This window comes from Vombatus ursinus, unplaced genomic scaffold, assembly GCF_900497805.2.
Source record: "Vombatus ursinus unplaced genomic scaffold, bare-nosed wombat genome assembly UNPS02008961.1, whole genome shotgun sequence".
In the NCBI taxonomy this organism is placed as follows: domain Eukaryota; kingdom Metazoa; phylum Chordata; class Mammalia; order Diprotodontia; family Vombatidae; genus Vombatus; species Vombatus ursinus.
In genome coordinates, this window is record NW_020948739.1 from 6,606,842 (window position 1) to 6,623,839 (window position 16,998).

Consider the following 16,998-nt stretch of genomic DNA (forward strand, 5'->3'; position numbering starts at 1 on the left):
AGGAATAACAATTTTCAAACTACTTCTATACTCTCACTAGCCTTGGTAATGAGAAACTGATTGTAAATTCAATAAAGGTTCTTATTAAAGTGGAGGAAGAATAAACTTTGCAATTTCTTCTCGTTTATCTTTTCTTTCATTGACTACAACCTGTAGGGTCTGGTAATATTCTCTACTAAAGCCCTATTCAACTTGCAAAGCCCTTTGTAAACTGCCTCTTTCTATTTACCCAATTCTTCTTCTACCTTGTTCCATGTACTCTACTGCCCAGTGTGTTCTCACAAAACACTCCATCTCCTGAAAACAGAGTACTTTCACTGGCTGTCTCCAGTGCCTGGAATGCTCTCCCTTCACCTCATCTTTGCCTCCTGGTTTCTTTCACATCTCAGCTCAAGTCCCACCTTCTGCAAGAAGCCTCTCCCCATCCTCCATCTTAGCACCTTTCCTCTGAGACTACCTCCAATTTATTCAGTATACATTTTCTTTGTACATTGCTGTTTGCAAGCCATCTCCCCCATTAGACTGTGAGTTCCTTGAGAGCTGGGATTGTTGTTTTTGGTTTTTTGCCTTGCTTTGTATCCCCAGCATTTACCAGAGTGTCTGGCACATAGCGGGCACTAATAAATACTTGATGCCTAACTAATGTGTCTTAGGGTCGTCCTTAGAACATCCAGAAACTTAGAATGCAGATGTCCTTTTACCTGTCCATATAGCAAATTGACAGCAGTTTGGCAGTCCATAAGCATGGAGTCAAGGGATGGATCCATATACCTGAATAATTCAAAAGCAATAAATTAATTTCTAAAACTTGGCTAGTGGAGAGCAACAGAATACAGGGGAATAATTTCTTCCTAAATCAAAAATCAAATTGAGGAATATGTGGATAAGGGTTGGGGGGTGACATAAGGAAAAAAAAAGAAGGGGAGAGTGGAGACCTCCCAGACAATGTTCCTGAAGAGAGAATCTAGACTTTAAAAAAAAATCAAGCACTATTTACATCTTCTTCATCCAAATACAATTTCAAGTTGCAAAAATAAGAAAGGTACCGACTAGAAATAGGGATTACGATTATAGGATCATTCATTTAGAGCTCAAAGGGACCTTTCAGACAGCTAGGTGGTACAGTAGTTAGTACAACAGACCTCAAGTCACGAAAACTTGAATTCAAATCTGGCCTCAGATACTTCATAGCTGTGTAACCCTGGGCGAGTCACTTAACCACTGTCTCCCTCAATTTCTTCCTCTGTAAAATGAGGATAATAATACCACCAACCTCCCAACATAGTTGTGAGAATAAAATGAGATATTTAGAAGCACTTTGCAAACTTTAAAGCACTATATAAATGCTAGTTATTATTATCATTATTAGTAATAATAATAACTACTCCAATGCCCTCATTGGAAACCTATGACTCAGACAGGTAAAGTGATCACATAGGTAGTAAGCAGCTGAGCCAGAATTTGAATGCAGGTCCTCCCACTCCAAATGCATTTATTTCCCCTTTCCCCTTCAAGAGTTGTAACTCCAAAGGTGGTTTTATTGATGTTGATATTCAGTAAGGAGAGACAGTGTGCCATAGTGGATAGAGAGCCAGTCTCCATGGTATGTACTGACTTTGACTTTGGGAAAGTCCTTTGTCTGTGTCCTAGGTAATGCTAATTTCATAAATGGCAAGGCATTTGCTGATTTGCATTGGAGGTTCCTCCTGGGGATTTCTCTATACCAGAGGTTCTCAAAGTAGGAGATCCATGAAGCCAAATATATTTCCATTTCTAATATAGTAAATATTTGATAGATTGTAACTCACATAAACAAAAGCTCTTTGAGGTCCTCAATAGTTTTTAAGAGTGTAAAGCAGGTATGAGACCAAATTGCTACCCTAGACCAACTGATATAGATCTAACCCCTTCACCCTGTCATGTAGTAATAGAAGCTCAGTGAAAAACAAATTATCCTAGTACTTCAAGAATTTCTAATTTCCTGATGAGGATGCTTCCTCTATGGGTGCAGATGGCAATATTCCCTATTCCTTGGCAAATGGTTTCATCAACTAGATTTCATTTCCCAATCGCATCCCAAATGCCATACCACCTGATGATGGCCAGCCCTCTAGTAATGAACGTCTTTGCACTTAGCTTACCTGGTTCTCAGAGGAAATATGTACAGCCTGCTACCAGTTCTTTGAGGTATGCTCCTTAAGAGCTATAACCTTTGCATGCTTCTTCAGTGCAATATCCATTCTTAAAGACCACAGAATTAAAAACACAACAGAAGAGAGCAATGAAATGCGTGTATATTGGCCTTGTTTCATTTCCCATTGAAAAAACGGAAGCCATTCACTAAGAGTTCCCTCTTCACCTCTCCTCATTTCACTCCTTCAGGTATCTTCCCCCACTATCTCCTCCTTCATTTCTAACTCACCTGAAGAGGTTGCCCTTCTCTTTCCAAAACCAATTGCCCTACACTCACCCTTAGCCCCATCCTCTTTGGGCTTCCCTACTTTCTTCATCCCTACTTTCTCTCTTTCTCTCTAATCTTCAATCTCTTCCTATTATTTTCTCTTTCTCTGAAGCCTACAAACATGCCATATCTCCACCATCCTTAAACAACTGTCACTTGATCTGACCATGCCCACTACCATCCCATAGCTCTCCTCATCTTCTTGGCTAAACTGTTTCAGAAAATTGCCCTACACCTGATACCTCTTCTTCCTCTGCTCTCACTTGCTTTGTAACTCTCTGCAATCTGGCTTCTGATCTCATCATTCAATGGAAACTGCTCTCTCTAAAGATACCAGTGACCTCTTAAATATCACCCCCTGGGGCAACTGGGTGGGACAGTAGATAAAGCACCGACTCTAGAGTCAGTAGGACTTCAGTTCAAATACAGCCTCAGACACTTACTAGCTGAGTGACCCTGGGCAAGTTGCTTAACACTGATTGCCTCAAAAAAAATAAGATCTCACCCTTTTATTATCTGACCATGTCAATTTCCCTTCTCTCCTTGAGTGTTCATTTCTTCCATAAAGGCCAATGGCTCTGCATTACCTCCAAGATCCCATATAAAGTCCTCAGTTTGTGTTTTAGAGTCCTTCAAGACATGGCCCCTTCCTACCTTTACAATTTTCTCATACTTTACTCCTCTCTACACACTCTATGGCCCAGCTACTCACTAATGCTCACATCCACCTCCAATTTTATGCCTTTGCCCTTGCCATCCCCCATGAATGGAATCCTCTGCCTCCTCTCCTGCCTCCCAGCTTCCCTGGCTTCTTCAAGACCCAGATCAAATTCTACAAGAGGCCTTTCTAAGCCCTCCCTATCCTGATCTAGTGCCTTCCCTGAGATCACCTTCCATTTACACTGACTACATCTTGTACGTGAATAATTTATTGCATATTGACTCCTCCATCAGAATGTGGACTCTTCAAGTTCAGGGACCCTCTTTCTACTCTGGACAGTTCCTGGCACATAGTAACTACTTAATAAAAGCTTGTTGACTGGTTAACAGAAATCCAGCACTCAATCGATAGAGAACAAACTAAAGGTGGGGAAACCAGCTCAATCTGGTTTCATTTTGTTCAAGGTCAGACTTGAGAGTCAGCTTAGTATTACAAAAAGCATACATTCATGACAATTGCTGTCACAAAATGAAACCATTTTCAAAATGATTGCAAGCTCTATGAGTCAACTTGGCACTATGGCAGTAATAAAAACTAATGTGATCTGCTGCTACATTCATTTAGCAAAGCACCGGTGCCTAAGGAGGTGATAATTCCACAGTATTCTATGGGTCAGACCACATTTGGAGTAATGTTGTTTACTTATGGACACCCCATTTCAGGAAGGACATTACCAACCCGGAGAACATTCAGAAAAAGACGAGGAGGAGAGTGGAGGATTTTAAGGTCATGGGATATAAGAATCTGTTGGAAAAAGTTTGGTGAAGCCTACAGATCCTTTCTCACAATAATGTTTTTAAATGTATAAAAGAAAATACATCAGATTACAAAGGTAACCAATTATGTTGAAATTAAGTTGTAATTTTTGTCAGCCCTCTAAATCTTGGTTACCTTTGTTGTTTAGAAAAAAATTAAGTGGGCCTGGAGTCAAGAAGACCTGAGTTCAAATCCAGTCTCAGATACTTCTTACCTGTGTGTCTATGGGCAAGCCACTTAACCTGTTTGCCTCAGTTTCCTCAAATGTAAAATAGAGATTAATAATAGTACCTACCTCACAGGGTTGTTGTGAGGATCAAAGAAAGATATACTATAAAAAGCATTTATATAATGCCTACTGTGTGCCAGGCAATGTGACAAGTACCTGTGAGATACGTACTATACCTCACAATATATTTGTAAAGTACTTTGCATAGTGCCTGACACATAGTAGGCATTATATTATATAAATGCTTTTTGTTGTTGTTCAGTCATCTTTCATTCCAATTTTTCATGACCCCATTTGGAGTTTTCTTGGCAAAGATACTGGAGTGGTTTGCCATTTCCTTCTCCAGTTCATTTTACAGATGAGGAAACTGAGGCAAACAGGGTCAAGTGACTTGTCCAGGGTCACACAGCTAGTAAGTGTCTGAGACTGAATTTGAACTCAGGTCTTCCTGACTCCAGGCCTGCTGCTCTATCCACTGTGTCACCTAGCTGCCCCATATAAATACTAGCTATGATTATTATTATTATTATTATTATTCTCTCTACTTTCTTAAAATTGTCCCTCTCTCACAAGATGTGGAACTACGAACTGGCTGTAGCATCTGGGCAGTACCAGTGGAGCAGAATGAGCAATGAATTTGAAGGCAGAAGAATGCTACCAGTGTGACCTTGGATAAGTCACTTAAACCTCTGTGGGCCCCAGTCTCCTTATCTATAAAATGAAGAGGTTGGACTAGGTATTTTCTAAGGTCATTTCTCTAACAATTATACAAAGATTGCTTTGGTCACTTCCGTGCTGTAGAGTTGTCCATAATCATATTATTGTACTCACCACTTTCTAAGTCCAACCTTACAGTTTTCCACTTCTGTGCTTTGAAGACTCACATATGGGAGTTCAAATTCTGCCATTTTTTTCATTACTAAAGACAAAGGCAGGAAGGGAGGAAAATAATTAAAGCATCCTACATTTTTTCTTAGACTCTCCCACACTTTTAAAACAACCAAATAAAATAGTATTACTACTGTAAAAATAAGCAACTCTAGGATAACCTTGTTCATATAATGCTTTTTTACCTTTTCCTTTACTGGCAGCATTATTAGACTAATCAAACCTAATTCATTAGATTATTTAGAGAATGCGATAGACAGAGTAGATTTTAAGCACCTCGAGGACCAGGACTAAGTAATTTCTTCTTGTATCCCTAGCACCTAAAAATATTAGAAATGTAATAAATACTTGCCAAATTGAATAATATACCTAGGTTTCAGCAGAGCATTTGTCAAATTCTCTTATTATGTCTTTGAGGGCAATGTGGGGAGATATGAACTGGATGACAGTCAAGTTGGATGGACTTGGAAGGGGGTAAACAACTAGATACAGAATGCTAACAGATTAAATCAGTGTAGACTGAAGTCTCTAGGAGGCCACCAAAGTTCTGTCCTTGGTCCCGGACTACTCAAGTTTTTTTTTTTTTAAGTAAAATACTTTGATGAAAGCACAGGTGACATTTATTAAATTTGCAGTTCAATTCAGTTTAACAAGAATTTATTAAGTACTTATTAGACATTGTGCTAGGCAATGTTATTAAACAGAAAAATAAATGAGACTGTTGTGGCCCTTGAGGGGCTTATATTTTATTGAGAAGTAGTAATATATGCATAGAAAATTGAATACATGACATAAAAATTAATCTCTGAGATGGTAAGTGGAGATATAGGGCAAGAAATTGTCTGCTTTTAACAGAGGCAATGGTAATGTTGACCTTGATTGACCCTGAGCAAGAGATGGAAAACTGAGGATAGGCGGAGGTAAGACTGTAAATAGAAAGGTGGTGAGTTCCTGAGCCCGAAGAATGGTCAAGGAAGTAGTTGGCCGGAGTCTTGGGGTTTGGTTTATTGATATCATTAGTTCCTATAGGTTCCATTATCATCTGTACGCTTAGATCTATGTATCTAATCCTAACCTCTCTTCCGAGCGCCTATCTTTCATTACATCACGTTTGGCCTTCCCAATATCTTGAACAGCAGCTAGGTGGCGCCAACTGGTTAGCATGCTAGACCTGGAGTCAGAAAGACCAGAATTCAAATTTGGCCTCAGACACTTAACAGAGGTATGACCCTGGGTAAGTCACTTAACCTTTGTCTGCTTTGGTTTCCTCATCTGTAAAATGGGGATAATAACAACACCTATCTTCCAGGGTTGTGGTGAAGATAAAATTAATAAATATTTGTAAAGCATTTTGCCAACCTTAGAGTGCTATAAAAATGTGAGCTATTCAAACAAGATGTTTCCTACGTATCTCAAACTCAACATGTCCAAAAAGGAACTCATGATCTTTCCCCTCCCACCTTCCCTTCTTCCAAACTTTCTTCTTACAATCAAGGGCATCTCCATCCTCCCAGGTTCACAATTTCACTGAACAGTGAAATTTCACTTCTCTCTTGCGCATATCCAGTTAATGGCCAACTTTGGTCATTTCTATTCCTCCTAATATCTCTCGTGTATCTCAGGCTCTCTAACTCCCACAGCTGCCGCCATAATTCATCTCACTCCTGGACCATTACAATAGCCCTTCTGGTTGGTCTCCCAGCCTCATGTCTCTCCCTACTCTATTCCAGTCCATCCTCCATTCACTTGACAAAGTGATTTTCCTAAGGCTCAAGTCTGACCATGTTATCTTTCTATTCAATAAACTGCAGTAGTTCCCTATCACCTCCAGGATCAAATACAACATCCTTTGATTGCTTTTTTTTTTCCAGAGGCAATAGGGGTTAAATGACTTGCCCAGGATCACACAGCTAGACTGGATTTGAACTCAGGTCCTCCTGAGGCCAGGTTGATTGGCTTTTTAAGCCCTTCATAACCCGGTCCCTTCCCATCATTGCAATCTTCTTCCATGCACTATGATCAGAGATGACAGCCCTCTTGCCTTTCCTTGAACATGTTTTTTCACTGACTGTCCCCCTGCCTGAAATGCTCTGCCTACTTACTTCTGCCTCCCGGCTTCCCTGGCTTCCTTTAAATCTTGGCCCCAGTCCCATTTCTGCAAGAATACTTTCCTGGGTCTTCTCTCCCCACCCCAACCTCCACTCCTCAGCTGCTCTGAGATGATCATTTGCACTATATAGCTTACATGTACAGTTATTTGTATCCTGCCTCCCCCACTAGACTTCAAGCTTTTTGAAGGCAAGAACTGTGTTTTTGCCTTTCTTTGTATCCCCAGCATTTAACACAGTGCCCGGCACATAGTAAGTGCATGAGAAATGCTCATTGTCTAATTGACTGGCTAGTTATAGGAAGTGAGGTGTGTTTGATTTCCCCATTCCTCAGCCAACTCAGCTCTGCCACAAGGGAAAATAAGTTACTTCTTCATAGTTTCTCCCCTATTTGCAATAAAGTTTTGACACACACAGCTAGAGGAAATAATACACTAGATGACAAAATTAAGAGCCAAAAAATCTTAATAGACTGAAGCTAACAAGATGAAAGTGAATAGGGATAATTGTAAATTCCTGAGCTTCAGTTTAAAAAAAAAAGATTGCTCAAGTATAAGAGATGCAGCTATAAAATTTATCATTTGTTTTCAAAAGACCTAAGGGTTTTAGTTAGACATGAGTCAACAATGTGACATGGCTGCCAAAAAAGTTAATGTGATCTCAAGCTGCCTTTGAGATGCTTGTGTCCAGAACCAGAATCAGAACCAGTCTTGGTATGGCCTGACTGGCTCAAAATGTATCTGGAGCACTTTGCTCAAGATCTAGCTATCCCATTTTAATAACAACAATTATTATTATAGCTAGCATTCATAGAGTTCCTTAAGGTTTGCAAAGCACTTTCCAAATATCTCATTTTATCCTCACAACCCTGGAAGGTTGTTGCTATTATTACCCCATTTTACAGATGAGGTAACTGGCAGAGAGAGAGGTTAAATGACTTCCCCAGGGTCACACAGTCAATAACTGTCTGAGGCTGGATTTGAATTCAGGTCTCTCTGACTCCAGGTTCGCCTAGCTGCCTAGGGGCCTTGACAAACCAGAGACTATTCAGAGAAGGGCAACCATAATCAGGAAAGAATTCAAAATGCTGCCATAGGAAGATCAGTTGGAGAAATTGCAGATGTTCAATGTTAAAAAGAAAAGTGAGTTCCCCCAAAAGTTTGGGGGGAGGAGTACATGTAGTAGTTGTCTTCTAATATTTGAATTATTATTAATAATAATGTTATATATAATGTATAATAATTATTGATAAATACTAATAAATATTAATATTCCAATATGAGGAACAGGGATTTGACCTGTACTGCTAATCCCCAGAAGTCAGGTGGTATATGGATAGAGTACCAGGTCTGGAGTTAGGAAGACTCATCTTCCTGAGTTCAAATCTGGCCTCAGATACTTAATAGCTGTGTGACCCTGGGCAAGTCACTTAACCCTGTTTGTCTGTTTCTTCATCCATAAAATGAGCTGGAGGAGGAAATGGAAAACCACTCCAATATCTTTGCCAAGAAAACCCCGAATGGGGTCACAAAGAGCTGGACATGACTGAAAAGCTATTAAACAACAAAGTAGAAATTACAGGGAAGTAGATTTTAATATAAGGAAAACTTTCCCAACAAATAGAGCTATCCAAAATAGAATGAGCTGCCTTGGAAATGCTCCACCCCTGGAAGTCATTAACCAGAGGCTAGAAGACCACTTGAGAAAGTTATCGATGGAGGAATCATTCTTTGCTAGGGGCTGGACTGGATAACCTCAGAGATTCCTTCCAATGCTGTGATTTTAGGCTTCTTGTTCAGTCAAATCAAACATTTTTAAAGCATCTTATATGTGTCAGGCACTGTGTTAAGTGCTAGGGATACAGCGAAAGGCCTAAGATAGTCCTGCTGACAAGGGAGAAGTAGCTCCGTGGTACAGTGGAGCTTGGTTCTCGAGCCAAAAGATCTGGGTTCAAATCTGGCCTCAAACACTTACTAGCTGTGTGACCCTGGGCAAATAACTTAACCTCTGCTTGCCTCTGTTTCCTCAACAGTAAAATGGGGATAACAATATCACCTTCCTCCAATGATTGTTCTGATAATCAAATGAGATCATTTGTAAACAGTGCCTAGCATATGTTTGACTCATCATGACCCATGCACCATATTGTTCATGGGATTTTCTTGACAAAGACACTGGAGTGGTTTGCCATTTCCTTCTCCAGTAGATTAAGGCAAACAGAGGTTAAGTGACTTGCCCAGGGTCACAGAGCTAGTTAGTGTCTGAGGCTGATTTGAACTCAGGTCTTCCTGACTCCAGGCCCAGCACTCTAACCACTGAGCCACCTAGGTGCTTAATAAATGCTTATTTATTTTTTATGCTTTTTTTTTTTTTAGTGAGGCAATCAGGGTTAAGCGACTTGTCCAGGGTCACATAGCTAATAAGTGTCAAGTGTCTGAGGCTGGATTTGAACTCAGGTCCTCCTGACTCCAAGGCCAGAGCTCTATCCATGGTGCCACCTAACTGCCCCAATAAATGCTTATTTCCTTCCTTCAAGGATCTCACAGTCTAATGAGGGAGACAGCATGTAAACAATGATGTACAAACAAGTTATATACGGGATAAATGAGAGACAACAGAGAGAGGGAATGTGTAGAATCTGTAGAATGTGGGACTTTAGTTAGGACTAGAAGGAAGCCAGGAAGTCCAGGGGGCAGAGATGATGAAAGAGAACACTCCAAGAATGGGGGACAGTTCATGAAAATGCCTGAATCTGGAGATGGAGTGTACCATCTGAAGAACAGCAAGGAGACCAGTGTCATTGAATCACACAGTATTTTGGGGAAGGAAAGGCATAATGTATAAGAAGTGGGGAGTGGGTTTCAGGTTATGAAGTCCTTTGATAGTTAAACAGGATTTTGTGTTTTATCCTAGGGGGAATAAGAAGCCACTGGAGTTTACTGAGTGGGGGAAGTGGTGTAACATAGTCACATATGCTTTAGAAAGATCACTTCGACAGCTAAGGGGAGGATGAACTGGAACGTGGAGAGGCTTGTAGGAGGAAGACCTACAGCAGGCTATTGCAATAGTCCAAGCATGAGGTGATGAGGGCCCATACTAGAAGGGTAAGAGTGTCAGAAGAGAGAAGAAGCAATATAGGAGAGATGTTGCAAAGGTAGAATTGACAGAATTTGGCAATAGATTGGATTTATGGGGTGAGAGAGGGAGGAATTGAGGATGACCTGGGTTGTGAGCCTGGGTTACTAGGAGGATAGTGATACCCTCAACAGTAATCAGGAAGTTAGGAAGAGGGGATGGTTTGGGGCAAAGATAATGAGTTTAGTTTGAACATGTTGCATTTAAGACATCCACAGGACTTACAACTTGAAATGTCTCATAGGAAATTAGAGATGCAAGACTAAAGGTCAGCAATGGGGTTAGGGTTGGATAATTAAGTTTGAGAATCATTAGCATAATTATAATAACTTAATCTATGGGAGCTGATGAGATCACCAAGTGAAATAGAATAGAGGATGGGGATGGGGAACCTGCAGCCTCAAGGCCATATGTGGCCCTCCAAGTCCTCAAATGTGGCCCTTTGACTGATTCCAAACTTCACAGAACAAATCCCCTCAATAAAAGGATTTGTTCTGTAAAACTTGGACTCGGTCAAAGAGCCATACCCCTGGAATAGAAGAAGGCCAGGACAGATCCCTGTGGGTATGATACTCATGGTTAGCAGGTATCATCTGGGGAAAGATCCAGCAAAGAGGACTGAGAAAGGAGAGAACTGAGAAGGAGAACCAGGAGAGAGTAGTATCCTGAAAATCTAGAGAAGACAATATAAAGGGGGAAGGTGGGGTTGACAATGTCAAAGCCTGCAGAGAGGTTAAGAAGTAGGAGAATTGAGAAAAGGCCACTGGATCTGGCAATCATAGTTTTTCTCTCCTCCTCAACTCCAGCCCTGATACTAGCATATATGAATATGTACAGTCAATCCTCAACTTTCACAGGGGCAATGTTCCTAGAAAATAGTGTGAAAGTCAAAAACACGAATGTTGATACATTGAACCTATGGGAAATAGAGGGTTAGGTTCCTGGGACCACCAAAAATAGTAATCTTTTGTTAGAGGTTACTAAAAATATATTAATCTACCTACAATTCTTTACAACAAAACATTAATTTTGATAATGTGTACTTTTCCTAACAGTAACCATGAAATAACCCCTAAAATGCAGTACACAAAATAAAATTGGTAACATGCAAAACATTTTTTCTTGTTAGTAATTTCCTAAAATTCTGTGACCTTTTGTGCTAACATCTCAATTAAAAAAACAAACATTGATTTCAGTCAACATTCATTTTTTATAACACATGAAATCTATAGTACCATAAATCTGTTGCTGTTGTTCAGTCATTTCAGTCATGTCTGACTCTGTGGCCCCATTTGGGATTTTCTTGGCAGAGATGCTGGAGTAGTTTGCCATTTCCTTCTCCAGCTCTTTGTTAGAGATGAAGAAACTGAGGCAAACAGGGTTAAGTGATTTGCTTAGGGTCATACAGTTAGTCAGTATCCAAGGCGAGATTTGAACTCGGGTCTTCCTGACTCCAGGCCCAGTGCTCTATCCACTATGCCATCTAGCTGCCCCTAATGCCAAAAATACTGTACAGCAAATAAAATTCTTAAAACTAAAACATTTTTTAACTATTACCTTTCACTGTGTCAAATGGTGGTGTGAAGCCACTACACCGTATATTATACTGCTATAAACCTCTCTACCCCAGCCATCCTCTGAACACCAAGGGAGAGGTTGCTGGGACTTTGGTCATGGCTGTCAAAAGACATTGAGAGTGGTGAGTCTCGACATCATCTTAGAGCTCAAAGGATTTGCACTACACTTCAGGGGCGTAATTGCAACACAAAATTTGAATTGTAAAGTCAAACAATGAAAACATGCAATGAATGGGAGGGAGCTCTTTATTCTACAACTGTAGGTGAACTAGACCAGTGAATTGTCTAGTAGGACACCAGCTGCTCCACAAACTTGCACACACTTTGCCTCTTATTTTTTTCTCTATTGCAAATAGCCCCAGATGTGCAGGGTTGCGCAACATGAAAGGGAAAATAAGGTTACTAATAAAATAATGCAAATGTTTGAAGTCTCAAAAGTCAAATGGGCAAATGCTGAGGATTGACTTATATATCGATACTCTCTCAAACACTTTTTCCTCACAATTCAACTTACTCATTTCATGCGACTGTTTCTCCACTCTACCTCAGCCACACAAAGAGTACCATTCCCTCAATCTTGCCATCACCTACAAATGCACCACTTCCGTGTTTGTGAACTCTTCAATTCCCTTAACTGATCACAATCTATCATTACTCTCCTTCTTCTTTGCAACCTCCAATTAAACCCCAAATCATGACCTCTAATCCTTCGATCCTCAACAAAGCCCTATAATTTGTGTAGGTGAAATAGTGTCCTCCCTACTTTATAGATAAAGCTGAGGCCTACCATGACTTTCCTCAGATCACAGAGCCATACACTGTTAGCAACACAGCTAATGTCTGGGTCTCACTTAGGGATGAGGCATAGTGTTCATATAGATTGCTTAGTTGTACCTCTTCCAACCTTGACTTGGGCAAATGATAAAAATGTTGAACAGAACCCGGCTATAGGGGGACATCTCTGTGGCACTTCAGAGAGGACTTCCTTCCAGCTTGGCATAGCTGCATTAATTAATGCCTACAACAAAGAGCTAGCAGCAAGCTTTGAGGCAACCAAAATGGAACATGGGGATGCTAATTTGCTCTTTGAAGTTTCTTCCCAAACAGTTCCCAAAGACTCAGTTAAACAAAGAGCAAGAGACTACATTTATTATAATACTATTAAAAATCACTACATTAATTATTCTTTCTTACTGAGCATCTTTGACTTAGGACCTCTCATCAAAATTCAAAAGGTTGGGGAAGTATTATTTCCACTAACCCCTTTCTTCCTCCCTGAAACAAATACTTTTTTTTTCTGGCCCAGAAATGTGATTTTAATGGTTTGGGAACTTCTGGTAAGAAAATTCCCTCCATATCAATTTTAAAAATTTAAACACCCAAAAGGAAATAAAAAATTTCCTACCCAGCTGCTCCCCTAGACTTCATGATATCCAGAAACTCATGGTCCTACAAGACGACAATAACTCTGAAACTCATACCTGCTCAGTACTCATTGGCCCAGATCAGCACCTTCTAGTCTTAGAGAGTTGCAAATGGCTTCAAGAGGTTGGGAGCCTTACATATGGTCAGTGACACAGCTAGGATGTGTCCAAGTAAAGGCTCGAATTCATGTCTTTCTAACTCCCAGGCTGGCCATCTATCTCCTATGCCATACTGCTTCTCATCTGTTTACAAACAAGCAGAAATACAACATGGTGTAATTCAATGACATGATCAAGTGTTCTTCATAAACGGATAGAGGAATGATGGCTTCTTGAGTCAGAATGGAGTCAACCTAACCAGAGAGAGTTATAAAGATTTTTCCTGGAGCTGTGAATCTAATCAAAATGACTTTAAACTGAAGTGGAAAGATGATGAGACAATTGCCAAGGTATGTCTCCCAAACCAGATAACAGAGTAAAATCAAGAAAGAATACCAAAAAGGCATAGACTACAGTGGCCAAGAGTAAGGCCAGCAATAAAAGCCATGGTTTCATAATGTCTGTATCTACTATCCAAAGTATTGATAATGAACAAAGTGAGTTGTTAACAGGTAAAGGATAAGTATCACTGACTGTTCCTACGATGAGATTTATGAGTAGAATGTGGTTCTGAAAGGCCATACTTAACACAAAGGAACAAAAAAGATCAAAGGAGTGATGGAGCAGTATTTTATATAAATAAAATACATTCATGTGAGGAAACCTATGAACTGGCAGGGGGAAAAGTATTGTGAAGAGGAATTGGACAAAGACTTGTTTGACCAACTTGGAGTTTTAAAAGACACATAGAAATGGAAAGCAAAGACAGATGATGGAAGACAAAGGGAGATTCTGAAGTGATACTGTTGTGGGAATATAATATAGGCTACCTGGATAAAAGGAGGAAGCAGATAAGTGAATTAGGAAGGACAATACAAACATGACATAGAAGTTTGATTTCTTAGTGATGGGAAATGTTTTACTAGATCTCTCTCTCTCTCTCTCTCTCACTCACACACACACACACACACACTCCCCTCCCTCTCTCTTTCCTTCCCTTCCTAAAGGCAGAGCAATTGATAAATTCTGGATTTGCCTTAAGGCAATTATCATTCTTTAAAACCATGTAAGGAGTGATGGAGGTAACTGCTATTCTGAACTTGATTCTAATAAGTAAAAATTTGTTGCTGAATGAAAGATTATTGGAACCTTGGAAAGAAGTGACCATATTATCTTAGAATTATTAATAGAGGAGCAGTAAGCCAGTTATCAACTGATACGCATCCCAGTTTTGAGGAAAGCAGATTTCAAAGAGGTCAACAAAAGAATAGATAGGATTTTGTGGCTCAGAATTTCACCTGGGTAGTTAGCTCTAGTGGGATGGAAAGCTCTAGGACCACTCCTGACTCTCTAGCTAGCCTCTTCTACAACCATGCCCAACATCCTCTTCACCCTGAAGATGCCTCTGTCCCTATGGTTTCTTCTCTGCTGAGTTCTTGCCAGGGACCACCATTTCAGGAAAAGCCCATTCTCACTTCCTCACTCTACTCCTGATATTCTAGATTTTCCCCTATTCCCCTTTGTGGGTATCCCCTCTTCTTTTCTACCCTACCCCCTGCTTCCAGTTCCGTTTTGTGTGTAGTCTTTCTCCACTGGAATGAATGTAACCTCCTTGAGAGCAGCTCACTCATTCATTCATTCTCTCTGTCTCTGTCTCTCTCTCTCTTGCTTGGATTTGTATTCCCAGCACTTAGCTTAGTGCCTGGCATATAGTAAGTACTTAATAAATGCACATACACACTCTCTCTCTGTCTCCACAAAGCAGAGGTTGTACAACCTCTTGCTGGAGATGATGCAGAGTTTATCTGCTTTGGGAGGACTAGATTACTTCTGAGGTCCCTTCCGACTCAGATCCTGTGAAATCAGCTGAAGAGAATAAAGAAGAGTTTGCATCTGGTCTAGTGCTCTCTTATATATGATAGGGACCTTGCTAAGAGAGAAGAAAAAAAACATTAAATTTTCCCATACTAGGGTGGGGCCAACGGACATGGGCTAGGGACAAAGGAAAAACTGTTTGTAGTTCTCCCAGACAAAGACTGCTCCATTTTGGTCTTTGTATCTCTAGAACCTATCACACAGAAGGTGCTAAATAAATGTTTATTAGCAAATTGATCATTGGGGTCAGTGTTTAAGATTTGAATGAACTTGTAACCAAGGGGATGATCTGTTATCCTAAGTCCTGACTAATTCACATTGGTAGTTCCCATCTCACTCTTGACTTCTTTTAATTCTAATGGGCTGAGAAAAGAGGTTGGAAAGGGTGTCAGGACACTGATCACCCACCTATCACTACATGTCAATTGATAGACAAATATTTGTTATGTGCCAGGCAGTATACTAGACAATGAGGATAACTTTACAAACAGTAAAACAATCCCTACACACAAAGCGCTTACATTTTAGTGAACTGAGTTTGAATGCCGATGTTTTCCTAAGAGGCACTGTAACCCACCTCAGTCTATACATCTTACCAGACAAGGCTCCATCGCTATGGGACTGGATCAGGAACAAGCTGAAATACCCAATGAGCTCCCGAGACAGTTCTGTCTTGTATGACACAATCTGAAAAAGAGGAATGACAGGTCTGTATCTCCTGTGAAAACATGCATTTGGGAGTTTTCTGTCAATAACAAGTACTTAACAGACTAATACATAGTTTCAACTACTCATAAATTCAGGAGGCAAATACCACACTTAATTCACTTTACTATTCACATGTCATCCATACTTTCCAGTATAGAACAGTACCCATTCCCCATGAAAATCTGCCTTTGAAAGACTGGTGAGAAGCAGAATGCTATAGTGGGCAAAGAGCTGTCCTCAAGAGTTCAAGTCCTGACTCCTTCCCTTAGTGGCTGTGTAACCAAGGACAAGGCACTAAGCCAGTGAGTGCCTCCGGTAATTCTGTTAAACTGCAAATCAAAAAGAAGGCGCTTTTATTGGTTTATTGGTTGTTGTTTGTCCTTCAGTTTTGATGAAGACCAATGACATCATGATACTGACATATGAGTGATGTCTTGACTTGTGCGTGAGTTGGCCAGCCTTACTCTCTCTTCCAGAGTCATAGAAGTCAGTGTCAAAATGGAAGTCATTGGTAGTGTGTGTCTCACTCAGGGCTCCCATCCCAGTTTTGCTTCTGATCCTCTAAAGTTTGCCACCATGCCTCAGCTGCCTTCTCACCCTGGAACTTCCTCCAGGTTCTTTTCTCCCTAATACATCTCTCTGCCCCTCTAGCCCCCTTCTTCCTTCGGTGAGCTCCTCCCTGGAACTCCATTCTGGGGAGGGGCTCAGGCCTGCCATTCTTCTCTCCCCTCTTGGCTCTGCTTCTGACGCTCCCAACCACCTTTCACTCCTATTTTCAGTTTCCTTCTATGTGTTGTTTTCCTCAATTAGAATGTAAGCCCCTTGAGGACAAGGACTGGCTTTTATTTTGTACTTGTAGTTGTATCCTCAGTGCTAAACAGTGTGCCTAGCACATAGTAAGCACTTAAGAAAGGCTTGTTGCCTGTTGACTACAGTGATGAAATCACAAGATTACACAGACACGGACAAACGGACAAACACACACACACACACACACACACACACACACACACACAC

General features: G+C 40.5%; 1 protein-coding gene across 2 annotated transcripts in view; it reads right to left on the minus strand.

The window, feature by feature from the left end:
• The window catches only part of SNX31 (sorting nexin 31), a 74,262-nt gene that overhangs the window by 29,161 nt on the left and 28,103 nt on the right, over window positions 1-16,998 (minus strand). For both annotated transcript variants that reach the window (XM_027849995.1, XM_027849994.1), the window contains exons 6-8: window positions 15,870-15,960; window positions 4,999-5,086; window positions 702-771 (exon numbers count right to left, since the gene is read on the minus strand). In XM_027849995.1, the coding sequence (XP_027705796.1) occupies window positions 702-771; window positions 4,999-5,086; window positions 15,870-15,960 (249 nt within the window). The remainder of the gene's footprint in view (window positions 1-701; window positions 772-4,998; window positions 5,087-15,869; window positions 15,961-16,998) is intronic.